This window comes from Sceloporus occidentalis, unplaced genomic scaffold (assembly GCF_023333645.1).
Source record: "Sceloporus occidentalis isolate IW3139 unplaced genomic scaffold, rSceOcc1.0.p SCAF_7, whole genome shotgun sequence".
In the NCBI taxonomy this organism is placed as follows: domain Eukaryota; kingdom Metazoa; phylum Chordata; class Lepidosauria; order Squamata; family Phrynosomatidae; genus Sceloporus; species Sceloporus occidentalis.
This window is the reverse complement of record NW_028316987.1, coordinates 44,829,879-44,853,585: the sequence shown is the minus strand read 5'-3', so window position 1 is coordinate 44,853,585 and position 23,707 is coordinate 44,829,879. Positions and strand designations below refer to the sequence as shown.

General features: G+C 40.6%; 3 protein-coding genes across 5 annotated transcripts in view; 1 reads left to right on the top strand and 2 right to left on the bottom strand.

Moving 5' to 3' along the window:
* LOC149309662 (acyl-CoA dehydrogenase family member 11-like) overlaps positions 1-2,591 on the bottom strand; it is a 47,356-nt gene extending 44,765 nt beyond the window's left edge. Inside the window, exon 1 of the mRNA XM_089532804.1 lies at positions 1,670-2,591. Within this exon, the coding sequence (XP_089388930.1) occupies positions 1,670-1,806 (137 nt within the window). The 5' untranslated portion in view covers positions 1,807-2,591. The remainder of the gene's footprint in view (positions 1-1,669) is intronic.
* Positions 2,086-15,702, top strand: LOC149309661 (ubiquitin-like modifier-activating enzyme 5). Of its 3 annotated transcripts, none has more exons than XM_089532806.1 (12): positions 2,086-2,173; positions 4,634-4,679; positions 4,766-4,855; positions 8,070-8,179; positions 8,503-8,589; positions 9,171-9,255; positions 10,269-10,373; positions 10,516-10,643; positions 10,762-10,897; positions 11,133-11,208; positions 11,957-12,063; positions 13,215-15,702. In XM_089532806.1, exons 2-12 carry the CDS (start codon positions 4,641-4,643, stop codon positions 13,296-13,298), a joined length of 1,047 nt encoding a protein of 348 aa, XP_089388932.1. In that variant the 5' UTR covers positions 2,086-2,173; positions 4,634-4,640; the 3' UTR covers positions 13,299-15,702. The 3 variants fall into 3 exon arrangements, with proteins under 3 accessions (XP_089388932.1, XP_089388931.1, XP_089388933.1); XM_089532805.1 differs by lacking the exon at positions 2,086-2,173 and adding an exon at positions 2,732-2,951; XM_089532807.1 differs by lacking the exons at positions 2,086-2,173; positions 4,634-4,679 and having other exon boundaries at positions 4,764-4,850.
* A 2,943-nt stretch (positions 15,703-18,645) lies between these two features.
* The window catches only part of LOC149309660 (nephrocystin-3-like), a 38,405-nt gene continuing 33,343 nt past the window's right edge, over positions 18,646-23,707 (bottom strand). Inside the window, exons 23-27 of the mRNA XM_089532802.1 lie at positions 23,116-23,243; positions 22,310-22,550; positions 21,557-21,682; positions 20,016-20,131; positions 18,646-19,344 (exon numbers count right to left, since the gene is read on the bottom strand). Of these exons, the coding sequence (XP_089388928.1) occupies positions 19,026-19,344; positions 20,016-20,131; positions 21,557-21,682; positions 22,310-22,550; positions 23,116-23,243 (930 nt within the window). The 3' untranslated portion in view covers positions 18,646-19,025. The remainder of the gene's footprint in view (positions 19,345-20,015; positions 20,132-21,556; positions 21,683-22,309; positions 22,551-23,115; positions 23,244-23,707) is intronic.

Genomic DNA, 23,707 nt, shown 5'->3' with positions numbered 1-23,707 from the left:
GTGCGGATGCTGTCGGAAAAAGTCACAACTAATTTGGGGGTACTGTAGGCATCTTAAGGTTGCTGCTGAATGTTTCTCAATAGTTCTGAGATGGGAACAAGGATTCAAGAACAGCTTTCAGGTGTGCCTTACCATCTATATTCAGCCTACAATATAGGCACATAATACATACATTGCAAAACACCAATAAGCTCCAAGAGACTTCCTTCCAAAGAAAAACCAAGCTGGGTAAACATCACCCTTCCCTCGACTCCAGCTTTTTCACTCCTCGGAGAACTTACACAACCACGTATTAAAGTTCAATATGAGCAATGAAAGGAGGTGAAAGAGAAGTGCAGAGTTATTATTTGTGCCGCTCAAGTCAGCCCAAGCCATTTTTCTACCTGTATATGTGCGTTCAAGTCATCTCTCGACTTATGGTAACATCATGAATTTCATAGGGTTTTCTTAGGCAAAAAATATTGTACTCAGAGGTGGGTGGTTTTGCAATAGTTCGCTTATGAGTGGAGTACAAAGTGAGGGGAATGGGAAGAGGAGAGAGAAACTTGGACATTTTAAAAGAAGCTGCAGAAAATTGGAACAACAGAAGTTGAACTCTTCTGAACCATGACAGGTGGAGAGTGTAACTTCAAAATCAAATTAAAAACAATCTACCTTTGAAGGTAACAGTTTAGCACTTCACTCCCTATTGCCCACAGCCAGCTTGGGCAGTAAAAGAGCATAGTGACTATGACTTTTTATATATTGGTTTCACGATCACAATGATTTAATGTGGAAACTTCAAATTGGTTTCCCTCTTGTTGTTATTGTTGTTGTGTGTCTCTTAAGCCATTTGTGACTTATGGTGACCCTAAAACAAATACAGTTGTTGCTGTGTGCTTTCAAGTTGATTCCGACCGATCATGGGGTTTTCTTGGCAAGATTTCTTCAGACAGGGTTTGCCATTTGCCATCTGCAATAGATTATTCACAGAGGACCTGAGGGCATGGGGTGAATTGTACAGAAGAAGTAGACTTCAATCTACTTCCTCGGATACAATGCACCTGAGGAGATCAACTAAAGCCTAGGGAAAGCTAATGCTGCCAGCTTCTTGAAGCTTTCATAGACTTCAGTTTGCTTCCTCAGACGCATTGCACCTGAGGAAGCATACTGAAGTCTAGGAAAGCTCCTGCTGCCAATTATTTATTGCTTCCAGTGAGTTTCAAAGGAGCCACAAGATTTCTCCACTTATTATTATTATTGCATCTAAATGCATCTGAGGAAGTAGGTTGAAGTCTAGGAAAGCTCCTGCTGCCAACTTCTTTCTTTCAGTGAGTCTCAGAGGTGCCACAAGATCTCTCTACGTATTATTGTTATTGCATCTAAATGCATCTGAGGAAGGAGGATGAAGCCTAGGAAAGCTCATGCTGCCAATTATTTCTTTCTTTCAGTGAGTCTCAAAGGTGCTACAAGATCTAACATACTGAGTCTACTGACTAACACAGCTATATCTAGTGCAAAAAAAGCATTACTAAGGATTCTGTATGATGTGAAATGGGAAGAGGAGGAAGACATCAATTGTGTGTGTGTGGAGGGGGGAGATCATGAGTTACCCCACCAGCCCTAGGGATGCCACTGGTGTCCTGTCCTCCTTTTTGTCCTGAAGGTCCTCCTTGGACTCCTCTCTTACCTGTACTGCCTGAGGGTCAGCCCTTGCTGGGGCTGCTGGGGGAAGCCAGGCAGGTGCTGGATCAGGTATCTCTCCAAGGCTGCCTGGTCCAGCCTGTGCTGCTCCCTCACTTCGGTGGTGTCAGGCTCACTCGCCATCTTCTTCTCTGCCCCTGAGAAGTAATATTGCTCCTTCCCTAGTGTGGCCTCTCTCCCGAGCAAAGGTTAAAGTTACAGCCCAGAGGTCCCTCCCCACTACGCCAGGAGCGTAACTCCTCCGCCTTTTCGAGACCACAGCGCCTCCACGCTGGGAAGCCACTGTACGCAAAGTGCGTAACAGCAGTTTGGAAAGGCTTGTTTATTAGTCTTGCCAAGAAAACCCTGTTAATATAGCCATAAATGACTCAGAAACGACTTGGAAGAACACAGCAGCAACAACTTTTTGTGTCTTCAAGTTATCATTTGGCCTCAAAGGGTTTGCCATGGCCTTCCCCTGAGGAGGCTGAGAGAGTGTGACCTGCCCAAGGTCAGCCAAAGCGTTTGCATTGCCAAGCCAGGACTTATGGCGACCTTATACTGGGGTTTGCTTGGCAAGTTTTCTTCAGAGGGGGTTTGCCATGGCCTTCCCCTGAGGCTGAGAGAGTGTGACTTGCCCAAGGTCACCCTGTGGGTTTACATGGCCACCCCGGAATTTGAACTCTGGTCTCCTCCCAGTGACCCACATTCAAACCATTAAACCATGCTATCATAGGAGTTTCTTGGCAAGGGGGTGGGCCACTTGTCATCCTCTGGGGCTGAGAGAGTGTGACTTTCGCCCAAGAGTGGGTTGTTATTCTTAGGTGGGGGAGCCAACTGTGAACTCCAGCCTTAGTCCAAAACTCAAACCACTCTGGGGCCCACAACAAACCCAACTCCCAGAACTCCATAGCCTGGATCCGGGGTGCCAAACCGGGTTATGTCCCCAGTGTGGACGCAGCCATAGGAACCACTTGTGGCCGGAACTCTATTCGCTGGCTCTGGGCGACTGAGGGCAGCAGGGGACGCCTTTTCCTGTAACTCCAGGAAGCGCTGGCAGTGAGACGTGTCTCTCTGGAGGGAGGCAGCTTTCGTCCCTCTTCTGAGCCTTCCTTCCAGGATCCGGCCATGGCTGCCTCGCAGGGGCTGGTGGAGAGGCTACAGCGCCGGGTCCGGGAGCTGGAGGAAGAGCTCGCCCGGGAAAGGAGGGCTGGGGGCGGCGGCGAGCGAAGCCCCCGGGCTCGGATCCAAGAGATGAGCCCAGAAGTGACGGACTCCAACCCATACAGGTCAGTGGGAGCCCCAGAGCCTGGGACGTTTGGGGCAGACGCCTCGCCTTCCCTGGTTCTTCTCTGGGATCATGAGGAGGAAAGAAAGAAGCTGGCAGCAGGAGCTTTCCTAGGCTTCAGCCTACTTCCTCAGATGATGACCAAAAGCATCTGAGGAAGTGGACCAGTTGGTCCCCAAACTAGGGCCTCTAAGAGATGTTGGACTCCAGCTCCCAGAAGCCTCAGCCATGTTGGCCAGTAGTATGGGATTCTGGGAGCTGGAGTCCAAAATCCCTTCATCCCTTGTAGGATGGAGCCATGGCAGCTAAAGTGGTGTCAAACTGCACTATTTCTGCAGTGCAGATGCACCCCCCTCAGCTTGGGAGCATATGGTTTGAGTGTGGGTCTGGGATTGAGGAGACCGGGATTTGATTCCTAGCTCTGCCTTGAAACCCACTGTTAGGCAAAGCACACTCTCTCAGCCTCATGGGAAGACAATGACAAACCTCCTCAAACAAGTCTTGCTGAGTAAACCCCATGATAGGGTTGCCTTAGTCCCTATAAGTCAGAAACGACTTGAAGGCACACAACAACAGCAACAGATGTTGTGTTATAGTAAACTAGATATAGTAAGCCATATCTAGAGGGACACAGCTTCCCCATCTCTGATTGACAGATTCAGATATTGATATATGTTCACAGGGCAGACAAAAGTATCTGTTACATGCAGAAGATTTCAGGTTCAGTCCAGTGCTAGACTGTAAACAATGATTCCCAAACTCTGTCCTTCCAGGTGTTTTGGACTTCAACTCCCAGAATCCTAGTTCATTAGCTAAGATTAGGCTTCTGGGAGCTGAAATCCAAAACACCTGGAGGACCAGAGTCTTGAGACATGACACACTTCTTATGGCGTTTCTGTAGAAGGGAGTACATGTTTGGCAGTTCCTAGTATTTCTAGGTAGCATAGTCTATTTCCTAAGGGAGGTTAGAAATGTTATTCCAGTATGTACTGAAGGCATGGGCAAAGGAATCCTTCCCTATAGACAGCATATTGGCAATGCCAACAGCCATGCTGAATTTCGGCACATGCCCTTATGTTACTATCAATCTATGGCTTTCAGTGCTAGATAGTTATGTCTCCATCTTAGCTACCATGTTTCTTCACGGCTCTCATGTTTCTTCATAATAGTAGTTCCATATGGTCTCATAGAAGACTGTGAAGCCTGAAGTTGCATACTGACCATGAGAAAGTAGTGGCTGCAAAGAAGTCCATTAGCAACAAGTCAAAACCTGGCCCATTCAACTCTTGAAATGATTAAATATGAATTTGGCAATAATGTAATGGTTTCTCATGGATACAGCACAGCAATTATTGGCATTTACAAAATCTGTAGCCATTCAGGATGTTTGAAGGGTTTCAGTTCTTCTGCTTAGTCTTTTATGCTACATTGAAAGTTATTAGATGATGGCCCAGAATGTTATCATATCAATGAACCTACACTTGTTTAAGGTCACCACTTTGGGAGAATTCCAAGCTCTGTGGAAGATGTGAGCAACAGGTAAACCGAATTAGGGATATTTTCTCAGGATTCTGTTATGAAGTGCTGAATTGTTCATTTCAAATAGCTGTTAAAATAGTTGTGCCATGTGCTTGACTTGAAGAAGTTCTTCCTTGATAAAAGTGTTTCTCTTTCTCCCTCTAGTCGTCTGATGGCACTGAAAAGAATGGGAATTGTGAAAGATTATGAGGTGAGCTCATGTTCCTTGTAGACATTTGCCTTCATGGTGTAGCTTCAGGGAACCAAGTACTTATCGGTATTGGTTTTTTGTCACAGAAAATCCGCTCCTTTGCAGTAGCCGTAGTGGGTGTTGGCGGAGTTGGCAGTGTGACTGCTGAGATGCTGACAAGATGTGGCATTGGTAAGGTAATATATATTTCTTCATTATAACAACAGCACTATCCTGCATAAAATCACAGGTGCTTGGAGAAGGTTGAATGTTCATTTGTCGACTGCATGTATCTGCAATGACCACTATAACTTGTGAAGGGCAGACACAAGTATAGAGACCCATAATGGTTTGACAGATGTGTTTGGTGGTAGTTCCTATATGTATGCCTTCTATGAATGGGATTCTCTTGGTGGCTAATGCTGATCTAATGGGAATTATGCCGTATGAGTAATTTGTCAGGCATTGTACCATCAAGCATTCAGTACCTTCATGTACAGCATCTTTTCCCTGACTGTGCAACAGCAACTGAGTGGTGCCACAGTGCACTCTCATGGCATTTAGTGGCCAGGGAACAGTGTTGTACCCCAGTGCTATCTAGCAGCCATTGCACAGTTGCTCAGGAGCACACAGAGTATTCCTTCTTGCCTAGTTGCAGAACAGCAGCTGGACAATGCTGGGGCACCACACTGTCCACTTCAGGCCATGGGAGTGTGCCCTGGCATAAACCAGTTGTTGTGCCACTGGGGAAGAAGCCTTCTCCCTCTGAACCCACACCATATATATGCTAGCAGAACTTTATGCTCTGCCAGTTTCAAAGAGGATCTCAGCTCATGTATTTTGGAGCATGTGTCTGTCTGTTCTCACATATACAAATCCTGCTTCACTGCAACTTCCATGTGTGTATGTATGTTAGCAGGTATTTAATTGATGTCTTGACTGTCTTGTATAGGATTCAAAGTGCCTTACAACCAGTTAAAAATAAGGCACAGCTATTTCCTATATCTAAGCCCAAGTTTTGGACAGTATCCCACCCTGCCTTTCTTTATCTGCTGCAGAGACATGTAGGAAACAAATGGGAGCTCATCTTTCTCATAACATGTGACCCATAGAATGTTTTTTTAATGAAAGGAAAATTGAGATGAATGACAACTGCACAGCTTTTTAAAAAATGTTGCTATTGAAATGTGTGTAGTTCTCATTTTGGAATTTATTTATGATCTGTCTTAAAGGAATATTGCTAGTGTATTGATTATTTCATAAAAATTTTAATTGGCTAGAAAGATTTTTATTTACAGCTACTGTTAAATTATTTTTATTAGCAAATATTGTGTATACAATTAACACAGGAACAAAAATAATACATATTAGATCCATAGAATGCCATTGCAAATGGAAATAATATGATAATATATAAATAGTAAATAGAAAGCAGATTTTATTCCTAGTATAGATTAAATCAGTAATTCATATTGTAAAAGGAATAGAGCATACTAAGAAGACAAAATATATTTTATTTTTAGGTCACAAATAGGTGATCATTAATATGTCCAAACAGTTGCATACCACAAAAGAAAAAATAAATTATTTCCAAGCTTATGGTTCCCTCTCAAAAATAACTGGCAGCGGCCTGAAATGTGCTCAGTGTAAATGTCTTGGGACCATCTTGACACCATTAGCTTGCACATGAGTTTTGCATACTGCTTTCCTACCCCACATGAATATGTTAGCCACCGCCTCGAACATGAAAGATAAACAGTTCTCTCCCATCAAGAGCACCACCCGTAACTCTCTTTGCAACCTTGCAATGCATAGCCTCTCCCATATTTCTAAAGTGCTTCCACTTTCAACCTAATGTTAGCAGCCACCACTGCAGAGGATCCACCTTCTCTCTTCTCCGTCCTCCTTCCCCCCAGCCAGAAAAAAACAATGCTCTATCTTCCCTATTTTAACAAACTTTGCATTCTCCTCATATCCAGAGTCTTTCCACTTTGAATCTGATGTTTACAGCCATTACCACAAAGGAAAGGTACAGTGTTGCTTTTGTCTGGCTGAGGGAGAGCGAGAGGAGGAGAAGGGGAGAGATGTTGGATCCTCCCTAGGGGTGGCTCCAAACATCAGATTCAGAAGGAAGGACTTTGGAAATAGGGAGGGGAATGTGCAGTGTTGGTTTACACTTGTCTGGAAAGAAGGGTAAGGAGGAGGGGGCGAAGAGATCGACCTTGTTAAGCAGCAGCTACAAAGTTGCGAATAGTCAAAACCACGAATCCGAAACCCACAAATGTGAAGTGTCAACATCACGGACTGCCTGAAGGAAGAGGCCCCTCCCTCCTCAACTGTCATCTCGGCCTCAGAGGGAGAGATCAGGCAGACCCAGCAACATCTTGGACTGCCTGAAGGACGAGACTTCTCCCTCCTTTAACTGTATTTTGTATTGTATTACGATTTTACTGTACACCGCTATGATCATCGCGGAATAGCGGTCTATAAATAAAACATATTATTATTATTATTATAACTGTATATGTGCCCTGCTGTAGCAGCCTATGGTGGCAACATCTTTGCTTCATTTTAATCCCACCTTTTTTCCTGCAACCAGGATTTGAGGCACCTTAGAAAATTAAAACATACAACAGATTAAAACATACAGAAGAGGATCATTAGCATTTCTCCATCATTAATTTTTTTCCATAAAATTAAAAGCAATTTAAAACAATTGATTAAAAATAGAAAAAGCTAAGGAGCCATAAAAACACGCCATGCAGCATAGTATTAAACTCCTCTGAGAATTGGGCACTTCCAGATAAAATTTTTACTCTAAATTGGCACTGACTCCTTCATGGAAGTCTGTGGCAGGTCTAGATGATTTTTTCTTCACAGTGCCTTTTGATTGTAGGCAGTAGGAGCCATCTGTCAGGAAGCATTGTTGCTTACCCACTTGCATTCAATCTAAAGAAGACAGGAGACCTAGGCCTGGAAGAAATGGCCCAGAAAGATTGGAAGGGGGCTGCGATGAGGCCAGGACCATGGTGATTGTGCCACCGCAGTCAGAAACTGGTGCTGCCAGGAGTTGGATTTTATTCATTCCAAAGTACTGGAACATGGACCCAGAGCAGGTTCCAGCCACTTTGGGGGCCTGTGTAGTTTGAACACCACACCACCAAAGTGGTTGGAAGCCACCTTATTTGGCCCATGCGTTTTGGGCCCTAGATGGAAATGATACTTTGGCTGACTCCATCATGTGTAACTAATCTATCCCCCATCCCAGACAGAGACAGCTCAATGTGACTGAAAGGAAGAAGTCAAAATCACTTGGATAAGTTTGAATAAATATTGGCAAGGCTAAGGAGTTTTGCCCTATTTATTCTAAATAAGAATCCTTCCATGTATTGTTTGTAATCTTTCTTTTAGCTGCTCCTGTTTGATTATGATAAGGTGGAGCTGGCGAATATGAACCGGCTCTTTTTCCAACCCCATCAGGCTGGACTGAGTAAAGTTCAAGCAGCAGAGCACACTCTGAGGTATGTGATGGGAGAAATGGGCTTTTGGAGTGTGGGGTGTGACTTACAGATCTTCTGATTCGTTTTGTTGTACGTTTTGTAAATCTCAGAAGTTGGTCAGCTCTTGTTGTTGTTTATTCTCCTTCCCACCCCCTCACTTTATAAAGAAATTGGTCAGCCCAATACGCTGTATTGTCATTAGGAAGTTAGTTCTGTTGAATTCTATAGGACTTTCTTTCAAGAAGGATTGTAGCCTATTACTTGCAAAAGAAATGTATAGGAAATCCTGTTAGAACTTTTCATATTAAGTCTTTAGGTAACACAACATTTATTTTGTTCTTTAGGAACATCAATCCTGATGTCCAGTTTGAAGTACATAACTACAACATCACTACAGTGGAAAACTTTCAACATTTTATGGATAGGATCAGGTAAAATTCATTTAATTGTTAGCAGAACTTAGCAATTGTTTTGTTTTTTGAACTAGTGATGGGGAATCTTTTTCAGCCCATAGGCCAGATTTCAATTTGGGAAGAGTCTTGGCTGTATTCAGTCAGTGGGTGGGGCTAAGGCAAGGCCAAAACCAAAGTAGGTGATGCCAAAGCAAAATAGGAAAGGGCAGGTACGATGGTTAAACTTTTAAACATTTTTCCACCAAGCATGAAAAGCGGAGTTGTTTTTATGCATTTATATTCAGGAGAAAGCCCTGAGGCAGCAAGTTACAAGCATAGAAAAGTACATCTCAGGTTTATATGTCACTACAGAGAAGCTTATAACTAGTTGTTAAAACATTTAAAGAAAGGGTGTTTTTTTTAAGGTGGGGAGTCTAAATGCTTTTAAATATTCTCTTATCTCCAGTCACTGTTTGGTGAAAGAAAGACTAAACAATAAACTCCTGGTTTTCAACTTCATTCAGATTTGATCATGAAGCTGGGAGAAGGGAGGACTAAGAAGTTTCAAAGTCTTGCTTGCAAGTTGCCTTTAAAAGTCTGGGTTTTGTTTTTATTTTTAGTAATGGTGGATTAGAAGAAGGGAAACCAGTTGATCTTGTATTGAGCTGTGTGGATAACTTTGAAGCTCGTATGGCAATTAACACAGTAAGTATAGCATCACAATTGTGTGTTAATGTTTTCTACTTGGTGACCTACTACCATCTAAATATGAAGAGTACATTTGGGGCAAGAAGATGTGAATTGCACATAGGCCGGGCCTAATGCATCAGTGCTACACAGCCTCAGTTTGTTTCAAAGGTGTGGGGGTCTGAGCGCCTACAACTTCATACCCTCTTTGAAAATTAGTGCAGGACAGGCCTTACAGCTGTTGCACTTGGGATATTGAGTTGAAAATATTTGCTTAATTTTATGAATACTTATATTAAAAACAGACCTACATTCAGTGACTACAAAGGACTCCTGTGACATTGACACGAAAGAGTGACTTTGATATATCACTTTTGATAAGTAAGATGAAGGCATGTGTGACACCTGGCACAAACTCAGACATCGTGGATTATCATTATACTAAATCTTTCAGTATAGCAGATATTGGAGAACTGGAAAATGTGTAGAAAGGGGCAAATAAAATGATCAGGGAGCTTTTTCCAGTTAGGAAAGATCGCAGCACTTAGACAGAGATTTGTTTTTGAGAAGGGGGATGTAACTTCCAGCATTTTCCAAAATAGTGCATGCTGTGAAGAAAGTGGATAAAAAAAAGGGGTTGCTCCCTCATAAAATTGGAACCTAGAGTCTCTCAGCAAACTGAAATGGTGGAATACTTGAGACAAACAAAAGAAATTTTTGTGCATCAGTTGTAGTAGCAACTGCTGGCCTAGATAAATTCATGGAGGATATTGTTATCAGTGGCTACTATCCATGATATAAACTATGTACAGCTTCCAAGATCAGAGGGAGCTTACCTGTAAATTTTAGTTGCTGGAGAACAATTGCAGGAGGGAGCTACTCTCCATTTACGATGCTTGCAGCTGGTCTTGGTGACACAGTGATGGACCAGATAATCCTTTGTTCTGATCCAGGCTCTTCTTATGCTCTTACATTCTGTAGCAGCTTTTGTGTGTATAAATTGATTGTGTTGTCATTTTGGTTTTTTGAAGGCCTGCAATGAACTTGGGCAAATATGGATGGAATCGGGAGTAAGTGAAAATGCTGTCTCCGGCCACATCCAACTGCTCATACCTGGTGAATCAGCTTGTTTTGCAGTATGTGTTGCTCTGCTCGCCTCTTATTTTTTGGGTTGCCCTAGGAGAATGGGGGTGGGAGTCCTTTGATTGCTTTTGTCTTTTTCAAGAAACATATTCCTTGTTTCTAAAATGTATTTTCTCTTTTCCCCCTTTTGGGCAGTGTGCACCGCCACTTGTTGTTGCAGCAAACATAGATGAGAAAACATTAAAACGGGAGGGTGTATGTGCAGCCAGTCTACCCACTACTATGGGAGTAGTCGCTGGTCTCCTTGTGCAAAATATCCTCAAGTAAGTGACTGAACCTAAGATTTTTTTTTAAAGCTTACTTGGCCATCATGAGCATATTGCGAACCATGATCTTTATTTTGACATAACCCTTCCTGTATCCTTCTCACATTTTCCCTAGATATTTATTAAACTTTGGCACTGTGAGCTTTTATCTTGGCTACAATGCAATGCAAGATTTCTTTCCAACCATGACCATGAAGCCCAACCCACAGTGTGGTGACAAAAACTGCAGAAAGCAACAGGAAGAATACAAGGTATGATTAATAAGTAAAAGAAGCTTAGTTTGTTGGAGTTCTTTATTTTGGGCAGACAGACTTCAGAGTTCTTAAGTTCATTAAAGGGGTGGGTGACTTGTTCATTGTCAGCTAGAAAGTGTTGGATGAACCTTTACATAAATGCTTTCCCTGCTTAGATACTCTGATTGAAACATTTGAAAGTAATTGTTTTACTTTGCTGCTATTGTCATTCATAATGCCTTTATATTTCCAGAAAAAAGCAGCAGAAAACCCTAAAGAAAAGGTCTTTGAACAGGAAGAGGAAATAGTACATGAGGAAAATGATTGGGGTGAGCACTACATTAAAAACAAACAAACAAACAAACAAAACAGGATTACTAAAGCCAATGAGGGACTGAGATAGACTTTGCCAGGGAGGAGAAACCTGAGCAGAATCCCGCCGTGTCCGTCACTGGGTATGGGTGAAGGAAAGTAACTCTTTTCAAGTGAGTCTTTGAAGTCTGCCAGGCAGAATATATTGATACACACAATACCAGTGATGGAGGGGAACAAATAATTTGACCCCACCACATGCTACCTCTAAGGTACAGGAGTGTGACTGAATGGAGAGACTGAAGGGTTACGCAGGTGAAATGGTAACTGAATGCTATATTCAGTGCGACTGTTGCATAGAACATTGGCATACCACTGTTAGGAAATCCTGGATGAAGAGTGACACATAAGAGGGGCTTCAAAAATTACTTTCTGTCATTAGGAGCCCTGGTAGTGTAGTGGTTAAATGCTTGTTCTTCAGCCACTCACTCAAAACCATAAGGTTGAGAGTTTGATACTAGCCAGGTCTCAAGCTTGACTCGGGCTTGCATCCTTCAGAGGTCACTAAAATGAGTACCCAGCATGTTGGGGGCAATTAGCTTACAGTTGTAAACCGCTTAGAGACTGTATGAAGTGGTATATAAATGAAGCTGCTATTGCTGCTATTGGACTTCTTGAAAGAGGAACAGGTTTGGAATAGACAGAAAAACCAAAAACAACCGTAATAACCATATTCCTCATTTGTTTGTTTTGCTGGACATTCAGGTATAGAATTGGTTTCAGAGGTTTCTGAAGAGGAGTTGAAAGCTGCTTCTGGTCCAGTTCCTGATCTTCCAGAAGGAATCACGTTGGCATATACAATACCAGACAAGGTCATCAGAATTTCTCAATGTTCTGCTCTTTAAAAATAAAACCTTATCTGGCTATTTTCAACTTGGACTGGCTTTGCCCTTACAATTATGTCAGAATAAGTTGTGAAAGCTGCAATTTTCCAGCCGTGCTTGTTTTCTTCTTGTGTATCTTATTAGTATGCCTATTACTGCTGCTGCAACAATTGCAGCATCACAAGCACAGACATGCTGAGGTATAAAAATTGGCCATTTCTGTGTCTCTGGGGAAATTTTCTACCACTTTTTTCCTCCACTTACATTGAAGGGAAATATAAAAAGATCCCTAAGGAGCAGCATATTTGCATTTATGGAAGTGGGCATAGTGAAAACGCCATACACTATATACTACATTGTAGGATAAATAAAACCCCAAGAGATAAGTTTCTGAAGAGATGTTTAGAAGTTGTAGCTAACCAAAATGACCTGGAGAAAATCACTTATTTGTTAACTAACACAGCTAAGTCTGTTATGTTCAACACTGCTAGTTTTGCTGTGAAAGCAGCTAAATTTAGATTAGAGGTTGAGGATAAAGGCCTGCATAGGAATCTGCAGTAGACAGAATATACTACAGCAATTTGAATGGATTATGGACATTTGTGATATGTTTTAGTATGGAACATTTCTGTAATTCTAGTGTAAATATATTGCTTTATATGTTATAGAGTTAACTGATTGTAAATTTTTAAAAGGTTTTTTTTGGGGGTGGGGGGTTAATTTGATGACTATAACCTGTATTTGCTTGTCAGGAATAAACGGTACTGTACCACTTTTTTCCAATTGCAGCTGACACTAAAAAGCATTGGTTCATATATACTTTTCTGAACTTCACTTTGCCTCAGGTTTTGGAACTGCTGACCCTGCAGACATTATTGGACTGCAATTTCCATCAATCCTAGTCAGCACAGCCAGTAATGTGGGCTGCTGGAAATTCAGTTCAGCAGTATTTTGGGCCCCATAAATTTCACCTTGCTGCTTTTCATAACATGAAAGAGTCTCAAGAAGAGCAAATAAGTTCTGCTCAAGGTCTATGTATCTTACTTGTACTTGGTACTCAGAAGCTTAGTTTGTTGGAGTTCTTTATTTTGGACACACAGACAGGGAATAATGTTAATTTTCTCTTCTGTCTTTAACAGGAAGAAAACCTTGTAGATGGAGAAACTGTTGCTGAATCAGAGGAAAGTCTAGAAGAACTTATGGCTAAAATGAAGAATATATAGCCTACAAATGCTTCAAGGAAGCCTTTTGTATCATATTTAGTCTTTCATGGATGATGATTCATTGTATCATTAGTCTGCTTATTTATGTGATTTGACAATTGTACACTCACAGCTTTCAGAAGATAAGAGGGTCCAAATTTGTGGTGAAAACTTGCTAAGGCAAGCTGCCAAAAATGTTTCCTTCAGTCTGTAACCCAGAATATCAGCTGCCTTCTAGACCAGGTATGGTTGGCAAGGAATTTACTTGTTAGCTTAACAAGAGAAATACACATAAAGAAATTGTACAAAACTCCTAATTGTTTGTAAGCTATATTATTTAGAATGAAATAATTCAATAGCTGCTGTAACCTTATTTCCTATAGAGAATATTACTGGGCCAGTTCACAGGGGCCAGTAAACCATGGCCTTCCCCAACCTGGGCAACTCTAGATGTTTTGGCCTACAGCTGCCATCAGCTCTGGCCACCATTGACAATAGGATGTTGGGAACTGTAAGACAAAACAATTAGAGACCCAAATTGTGGAAGACTTGTATTGTTATGCACACTTACATGTGCTAGCATTAAAAAAAACTCTGAAGACTTGAACACTCCTCTCTTGATGTCACAGTGCCACAAGGCAAAATAGTTATTTCTAGATTGTCATCATGTAGATATCAGAAATCTGGATTTGAAGAAACAGTGTTGTTACATTAACCAGAGTCATTACCTAGTTGTCTGTTTTGTAATTGATAAGAGTCTAGTTTTATTCAGATGGTTTATTTGAAACTGCAAAGCAGGATTTGAGGAAAGTGAAATCAAATTGTGGTGTATTCCTCCTATTCCTTCTAGCATCCAAGGAGTTGTGGTGGGGTGTGGTTTGCTTTCAAGTTGTTTCTGACTTATGGCAACCCTATAACAGGGTTTGCAAGGAGGCCAAAGGCCTAAAACATTGCTAGGCTGGCAGAGGCCAGGACATGCTATCTTATAATTTAGTGTTATATGTGAATTAGGTCTGTCACTTTGCAATACATGCCTGTTACCTTTTTATACAGTTGTACAGGTGCACTTACTTTATAGCAGCATTGTGTTGTTGTGTGCCTTCAAGTCATTTCTGACTTACGGTGGCCTGAAGGTGAACCTATCATGGAGTTTTTTTTAGCAGAAATTGTTCAGAGGGGGTTTGCCCTCTGAGGCTAAGTGAGTGACTCGCCCAGTGGGTTTCCATGGCTGGATTCAGACCCTGGTCCTCAAACCACTACACCATGATGACACACTATTATAAATCATGGGGTCTAAGTATTCCTTGATACCAAAGTCAAGGGTTTTTTGTTTGTTTGTTTTGTGCCTGTTACTTGTCGGCTGGAAAACCAAATACGCTAAAAGCTGTACAAGGCTGGCACCATAGTTGAGCAACAGCAGATAAATTTTCCTATTCCATCTACACTCATTGGGGGAAGGTGACACTTCATGATAAAAGCATGACTATTGACTATGTATCTATTAATAATGGTGGCAGAGGAGGACATATTAAAAAAATAAAAATATAATGTGTTGTTTAAGTTCATGGAGTAAATACTTCTTGAAGCCCTGATACAATTCAGATTTCCAAATAAGGAAATATTGGCTATAACACAAGCTGTAGAGTAGTTGAATTAAAGTTACTTCAAATTGATAAGAGACTTTCAGACAATTTAAAGGAATTGCATCTTTTTGTTTGGCCAGATAATTAGCATATGTCTATGCTGTTACTTATTGATTGGTTCAAATATAGATCATCACACATGTGCAGCAAGTGTTGAGTGATTATAGGCTCAGAGCAGTCTGGAACTTAAATGGCTGCAAATGTGCGCACACTGTCTCTAAGCACCCAGGAACTGTCTTCTTTGTGATATCAGAACAATTAAGCACTGTGCAAAGGTAAATGAGTGCTAATAAGACAAGTAAATGTCTTACAACATCTTTGCACTGCCCTTTACCATTTCTTTATAATACAAATTTTAAAATAATAGTAACATTATAGTAGTACATACTTGTAACTTACTGGTATGTTCCAGCTATCTGAACGACCTCTAGGATGAGGAGGCTGCAATGCATTCGAGATACATACTATCAGTGGGGCTTCAATATAAAATAACTACTGTGGTACTAAAGTCCCCCTTTCAGTAACCTGTTAATATTTACAAAGTTTTCCATTCAACTGGAATAGTATGTGAAGAGGAAGAATCAAACAGGTTTACAATTTTTAAAAAAGTTGGAACTTTTGACACGAGAAGCAAAGCCACAATTAACTAGTTCAAATACTCAGTTCCTAAAGTGCACTGTTATTTCAGTGCAATTTTGCAACAATATTCTGTCCTTTTCCTTCTGGGAGTTTAAGCTGGGCTACTAATCCTGGTTGGAAATAAACTTTATTTCTAAAAGGCTTCAGTGGCTCCTCATTATTTATTGCATTAATCCTTTTGAAATGCAAACAGTTTGCTCATATATTTTATATAATTATCTTGACTGGTTGAGACAGAGATGATTAACATGAAGAAAACTTAACCTTCATTGAAGGAGTCCCTTTTCTTTTCATGTCTGTAGTACTCTCATAGTGCCAAGAAATTGATCCTTTGAAATTTTTAACCATAGAAGCTAGGAGTGAAACTAACTACTGCATTCACTTTGTTGCAATGGTTATCGATTGTGGAAGTTTGAATTTCAAAAACAATTCACCTTCCACCAGAATGGTCTATTTTAGTCCCATTTTGCTATAAATAGTTTCAGAAGTATAATCCTCTAACTAACCAGTTTATTTTCATAAAACCCTTGTTGAATTTTGCATGTCTTGCAATGGCTTTATTCAGCATTTTGCCAAAGTGCAAATAAACAGGATGGGACTACACTGAATATTTTGCATTTATACTGTCAGCTTGAATTCTGGTAGTAAGACTTGAGCTGGTTCATAATGTTACACACAAAGAAGTATAGCCGCCCCCAATATGTGCGTAGGGGCAACCTCCACTATTTGCAATGGCGCACGGGGGCGTACTCTGTTCAAGCCTATGGGCCTTGAATAATTGTGAGCCTCCATTTTGTGGGGGAAATGGATCCTTCGTGAGAACGGAAGACCAACTGTATGTTCAAATGTAGTCTATCCTAACATTTCAAATTAAGCTTACAAGGCCAACACATTAAAAGTCCCACTGCTGAGTTTCACTTGCCCGCACTGGCTCTGGGATCATACATAAAGTGTATCAGTTAACAAGGGGATAGTAGTGACTGTGAAGTACAGCTGTAGTATCTGGGATGATGGGACAAAAGAAAAAAAGTCAAGGGAAGATAAGAGGCCTTCAGAGGTTCAGCATACTTTATGATTAATTTCTCTTCATATCCTCTCCATTTTCCTATCCAGTCTTCCCTGTCACCACAGCCTTTGATTATTGTATAACAAGTTTTAAAAAATATATATTCAGAAATATTTTATTCAGTATTTAATATATCTCCCAAAAAAGTAACATTGGTGGGTACTGCATATATTGCTTTTAAGTCTCAAAACTGGCATGGTATAGTTGATAGAAAAACCAATAGTCAACACAGAACAAACCAGCTATTTGCTGCTGAGGTATGTATAAAAGACTTCAGAGATTAGCATTAAATGGAAAGGCATTAGGAAAAATACATTGTTCACCTGTTTAATATAACGTTTATAACATCTGATACAGACATAACACTAAACTATTGTTGCAGGGTTGATGACTGTTTTCTGCCCCAAGATCATTTGGGGACCGCATGGACTACCAAAAAATGTAAAAAAGCAAACCAGAAAATCCTGGAAGCAGTCAGAGATCCATTTCTGATTTTGAAAACCAGATACTTCTTATGTTAAATAGTGGAGAGAGTCATGTAACCCATTTAAAAAGTAAATTGCTATTCACAGCAACTTTCAGGATCTGCAATTCTGTTTTAGGGTAGAAAAAGGCCACTTTGGGGAGTATAGAAAGATTAAGGCAATGATGGCGAACCTTTTAGAGACCGAGTGCCCAAACTCAAAGGTGTTCCTGCATCAGGTGTCACCCAGTGCCAGGGGGGTGGGACTTCCCTAGAGACAGTTGAAGGCCCAGGATGGTCGGGAAGAGGAGGAACAACTGTACACCTGTTACTCCTCTTCCCTGGCCTCCCTGTGCCCTTAAAAATGGCTTCGTGTGCCATAGGTTCGCCACCATGGTATTAAGGGCTAGAAAACTGACTTTGTGGGGTCCATACTTTGCCCATCCTTGCTACACTGATCATTAGTGGAATAAGACTCAGTCTCATATAAACACTGAATTTTTTTGCTTCTATTTTCAAAAAGCAGGTCCAAAAAACACAGCAGAAATCTAGTTTGGGACCGCTTTAACTGCCCTGGCTCAGTGCTAGTTAATCCTGGGAATTAAAGTTTATTGTGGCACCAGAGCTCTCCGACAGAGCAAGCTACATGACTCACAAAATTACAATTTCCAGAATCCCTTAGCATTGAGCCAGGGCAGTTAAAGCGGTCCCAAACTGGATAATTTCTGCAGTGTGCTTTGGACCATAGTTTCTACTTTCAATAAACAGTTTTCAGTTCACATACCATGCTAAAAGTAGCTAAGAGCAGTTTTTCCATTCCACATTTTTAAATAAAATTACACCAGGCTTCATAGTACCATTTATGAAATATTTCTTCAAAACACTATAATCTTCCCAGTTATCTACTATTCCACACAAATGTTAATAAAATTAAATTTGACTAAAAGAGTAATAAAAAAGTATTAATCTCATTGAGATCAAAGCCTCTGAACTTAATGCCTGCACATATAAATGTTCACCTGAGAACAGATGAACATGAAACATCATTTTTGTTTTTTTACTGTTTAAGTATAAAGACCCTTAATGCAATTTCCTTTACTACCAATTTCCTTTAGAACTACTTCCTAGTGCTGTTGTCAGCCTTAAAGTTGTTTTCAACTTATGGTGACTCTAAAGCTAACCTATCACAGGGTTTTCTTGGCAAGATTTGTTCAGACGGGTTTTACATTTGCCTTCTGAGACTGAGAAAATGTGACTTGTCTAAGGTCTTCCAATGGGTTTCCATGGCTGTGTTGGGATTTAAACCCTGTTTTCCAGAGCTGTAGTCTAACAAACCACTATTATTGTACTAGCTCTCTACAGTAGTAGGAAGAACTACTTCCTACAATGAAAATATTCCTAAAAGTCCATGGTCATCATACTTAAATCTTTTGGGATACATGGTTATCAAATATGATGTACATACAAACAGCTCTACTAATTCCAAATACTTCTGAAAGAGGTAGAATATAATTATCTTACAGTGCAAATACAGATTAACCTTAATGATATTTAGATAAGGCCACATAGTCTAATGCATAGAAGTCAGTAAACAAGTACCTAAGAGCTCAGATCTTGAAATCAACAGGACACAAGCCACCATATATTCAGGTTTTATGTGTCATACGCAACACAACTTTTAAAACTGTCTGGAAGAGCCACACAATATTTAGCAATACTGAAAACAGTTCAATGTGTGTCCAGGTAACACTGTTCTAGACACATGTTCTGGCCCACCACCATCTATTTCTTTTTCAATAGGGTGTCCACCTTTCACCACCTCTTAAATCCTTATTATTTTGAAACTTTATTACAGAGTTTTGAAGAATATGTTGCTGTACTTTCAAGGCATGATCCAATGCTGTACTTCAACTGGATCCCATTGCCAATACTAGTAATCACTCCTCCCATCCACTCATTTGGAGTGTCTTTTTGCAGTCATGGAGTGCTGCAGCTGGAGGAAGAAGGGAAGAAAGTTTTGATTCCACTGGTGCTGGATAGACCATTGCTTCTTGGCCTCTGTGTTCCACTGTGCATCGCCTTCGTGCATGCTGCAGGAGCGCATTGGGAGGTAAAACACTTTTCAAACTCAGCGTATCTCCACTTGATGAGTGACGGGAAGCTGCCTTTCCACCCATCAACGAAGTCTCTGCATCTTTGATTTCCATGGCTCTCTTATAGAGCTCAGCAGCCTTTTCAAAATCTCCTCCTTCATAGCTTAAAGGGGGGGGGGGAGTTTAATTAAAATGCTTTAAAAGACTAAAGCAGTACCACTAACACAGTGCAATAAATAGTCCCCACAATAAAATCCACATTGCTACAAGAATGGTATTTAGTTCCTAGGGCACCGAACCTGATATCTGGAATAATTGACATAGGGAGCAGTGGCAGGGGCAACACAGAAACAGGGATAAAATTGCTACAGGTAGAATCAAGCTGCCCTAGCAGCTCCTTCACAGGGCCCACTGTATTGCCATTCTGTAAATGTTCTGGAATTGAAAAATGATAGAATATAATTTCTCTTAACTTTCTAGGAACTACATTAAAAAGCTCCCCCAAATCAGCAAATATATGAAGAATGTCCTTATACCAGTTTATTACATTTTTAAAACCCTGAATTTGTGGTGGATGCTGTATAAAGTGGATTGACTCTCTTCAGTATGACAAGGGATTATTTTTACATGGGTGCAAGAGTTCTGGTGGAGGAACATTCTGCAAAGCATCTCACGTTCACTCTAATGGAAATTACAGGCTCACAGGCAAAAAGGAATGCGCAATCTCATTTGCTCTGTTGGCTGAAGTGAAAAGAGCAACCTATGAGCAAGTGGAAGATTAAGCAGCATTTGGATTAGATAAACAATTGGATCAATTCTCTGAATAAAAGTTACCTCAGCACAGCCAAATTCTTTAAGGTTTCTCCTACCCGAGGATGCATATGCCCAAAGCTGTCTTCATAAATTTTCAGAGCCCTTTCATAAAGAGGCAAGGCTTCAGAGTGTTTTTTCTAGAGATGGAGCATAAAAGACAACCAGAAAAAAACTTGTTGACAACATTTTCCCTTTTTTCCAGCAATTCAAATCCATTTTAAGACTCTGAGCCTAAGGGAAGAAACTAGTTATTTGCTAGAAAGCAAAGACTCTCACTGGAGGGTTGAGAAAAGCAACCAGGAGCCACACCCCCAATAGCTCGGTGTTACCAAAATCTACCCCTACATGTGCTTCCGGTTAATTTTAAAACAAACATTTCCAGCCCTGTCAATGTTAAAAGCAATGTCTTGGATCTAGGCTTAAGTCATACACAGAGTAAGGAAAAAATGGAGATTATCACACCAGGGCCAATGCAGCAATAATCCTGGTAGTGAAAAGAGAAGAATAATGAACTGGAAGCACATCTAGGGGTAGATTTTGCTACCAAGCTATTGGGGGTGTGGCTAATGGTTGCTTTTATATTGTGAGCCACTTTGGGTCCATTTTTTAAGAGAACGGCAGCATAAAAATAAAGAAATAATGGCGCTATAGCCCTCAGTATTTTCACAGTCGCACTCTCATGCAGAAACAATAGCCAAAGCTCATAGAATTGCACAACTGCTTTCTGCATATATCAGATAATGATTCAATATTACACTGAAATTGATCTTTGCACACATGCTTTGTTTAAATTTTAAATTTCCCAGGCTGCTTTCTGGAGCCCTTTAAATTTTAAATGTCCCTGGCTGCTGCCCACAGCTGCTTTAAAAATAAACGATCCCGGGCCACTCCTTTAAAATATAAAGATCCCCGGCTGGTGCTGCCCCTTTAAAACACCTGGACTGCTTCCCCAATGGTTTAAGTGTGATTGACTTTTGCATCCTTGCAATCAGGCTTCAACTGCGGTACTGGGAAGCTTATTTACAAGATGTCCCATGAATAGTTTATTCCCATTTAATGGTTATTTCTTCCTGGAAGAAGTCCCGCTTGAGTTCAGCATTGTCTGAAAATGTGATGCACAATCATGCAATCATTCTGGGAATATGCCTTTTTCTTCCCTTTTTTTCCCCTATGAGATAATCTCCAACGAGTCTTAAGGTAGTTATGACTAACATGCCCCACTGATTTCAGTGAGCTTACGACTAAGTCTAGATCAAATACAAAGTTTCATCCTCACCTGCTGGAGTTATAACATTTTCACTTTCAGTTTCATGCATTGTACTTCAAAATATTCTATATTAAATATGAGAGAAATGGCCAACTTTAGCCCTATAGATGTTTTTTGAAGCTGCAGGTCTCATGACCCCTCAGTGGCTATGCTGGTCAGGCCTGATGGGAGGTGTAAGTCAAAAAAGCATCTAGAGGGCACAAATACCCCCCTTTAAACAGCATGGACTGTGGACAGCACCCACACAAGACACCAAGTGTAAAAAGTGTAACAGGAAGAAACAGAGGAAACGTACCATTTGACAGCAAAGAACTGCCAGGTTTACCAAAGCAGTAGCCACACTCGGATGCTTTGGACCAAAGGATTTCTGTCTGATTTCAACAGCCAACTCATACAGGGGCACAGCTTTGTCAAGCTTTCCCTGGGAAACAAATGAAACATGCTTGAAACACTTCTACAAGCCTTTTTTTAAGCATTTCAGAACACTTATAAACAGTTGGGCTTGTTTAAAAATCAATCTAGTTTAAGAAAAACTGGATGCTACAACTTGATTAATACTTTCAAAATTAAATATATTTATATATAAGCATAAGTTATTATGCTTCTGCTGTTTGGGCGGAATGTCAAGGACCTGTCTCTGTTCTAAATGGTTTCCTGCTATCCCTCGTGTAGAACACATATGTTCCGTTTAGTTTTTGTAATATTCTCTTTGATTTTTGTAATTTGTCCAGAGTTCTTTTGTTACAATCTATTTCCATTTTTTGTAATTTCCCCAAAGGTTGTTTTAATTGTTGTGGGCAAATTAAAACTATAATAAGTAATCATCTTGGCCTGGTACATGGAAGTGGAGTTTTAATTTGGCATTTGTTGTTGTTTATTCTGGAACCAGCCCTTTGCACTCCTGTCGTTATTTCTACCATGGTGTCACAAATCATCCTAAAGGCATCTGGCCAGCTATACAGTTTACAGAAGGATTATACTAGGGATGTTATTCTATACTTAAAATGATGAATACAAAATTCACCCAGACAAGTGCACCAATTCTTACCAACTTCTTGTAGAGCACAGCCAGGTGTTTCACAGTGTAAGCTAAAGAAGGGTGGTCAGGTGCTAATGCTCTCTTCCTGATGTTCAGTGCCCTTTCATACAGCTCCTCTGCCTTGTCATAATTCTTCTTCTCATTATTCAGTGCTGCTAGGTTGTTCAAAGACTGGGCACAGTCTGGGTGGTCAGGCCCAAGAACTCGTTCTCTCATTTCCAGGGAGCGTTTCAGAAAAAGCTCTGCTGTCCTGCAAGGAAGTTTACCCTATATTCAGTGTATGTTTACACTTTGCTATATACTTGTGCCCACAGTAATAGCCATTCACCAAGATGCAGAGCAGTGCCAAATCTACTTAGGAGGGAGGGAGGGAGATAAGTAGGTATATACTGTGAAATTTAGGGAACTCTCAAGATGAGCTCAATAGATCCTTGTCTCATACCATGCTTAAGCACTACACTATCCATGTTACTGGCTTTTAAAGTTGGATGTAAAATTATGCTTCAGTACTAGTTTGTCATGTGCTCTTTTGTAACTTATGCCAACTTGTGTTTTTCCAAATACAGACAGCTTGTACACATAGGAAAATACTTATACGTTATAACTAAGTCTATTTAGCTATTGTCTTAAAAAATAACAGCCTCTGCATGAAGCACAGCACTGAGACACAATGTTGTGTGTGTTTGTCTGAATGTACATATATACAAAAGAACTATTTGAAGCTTCCACTTCTACATGGGAGTAAAGAGTTTTATGGTGTTGCTGATGTCTTAACTGAAGGTAATCTAAGTAGATGGCCATTAATCACTACTCACTCAAGATTGTTTTGCAGATAGTAGAGAACTCCCAGCTCATTAAGTGTTCGAGCATTATCAGATGTATCTTTACCCAAAGTCAACTCCTCCAGCTGCAAAGTTCGTTGGCGAAGAAGTGCAAATCCATACTAAAACAGGACAATGAGAAATATATTGCCTTGACATTCTAATATTTGGTATTTTTAAGTGAGAAATCACATACTGTGGGCAAGACCAAAGTATCATTTTTGCTCAAAATAAGGAGGGATAGTAATTTGTTTAGGGCCAGCCTCCACATTACCTTATAAAACTCTAGTTGCTTCTAGCGGGAATCTTCTCATCGAGTCATGAAATTTGTTCTCAGGATTAAACCCATTCCGCTTCCAAATACTAAACTAGTAGTTGAACCTTTTCTATGGTTGTGGAGTGGTAGGGTGGGGGAAGAGAGACAAAATCTACCAGTTCTATTTCTCCAGTGCCTTATTTCCTTCATGACCAAGTGCCAAGTATCTCTAACAGTGCTTCTTAAGTGACCTGATGTAGGGGCCATCAGATTTTCCCCACAATGTGCCAAGGAGTGGCACTATATTTGTGCTCACTGAGTACAACTCAA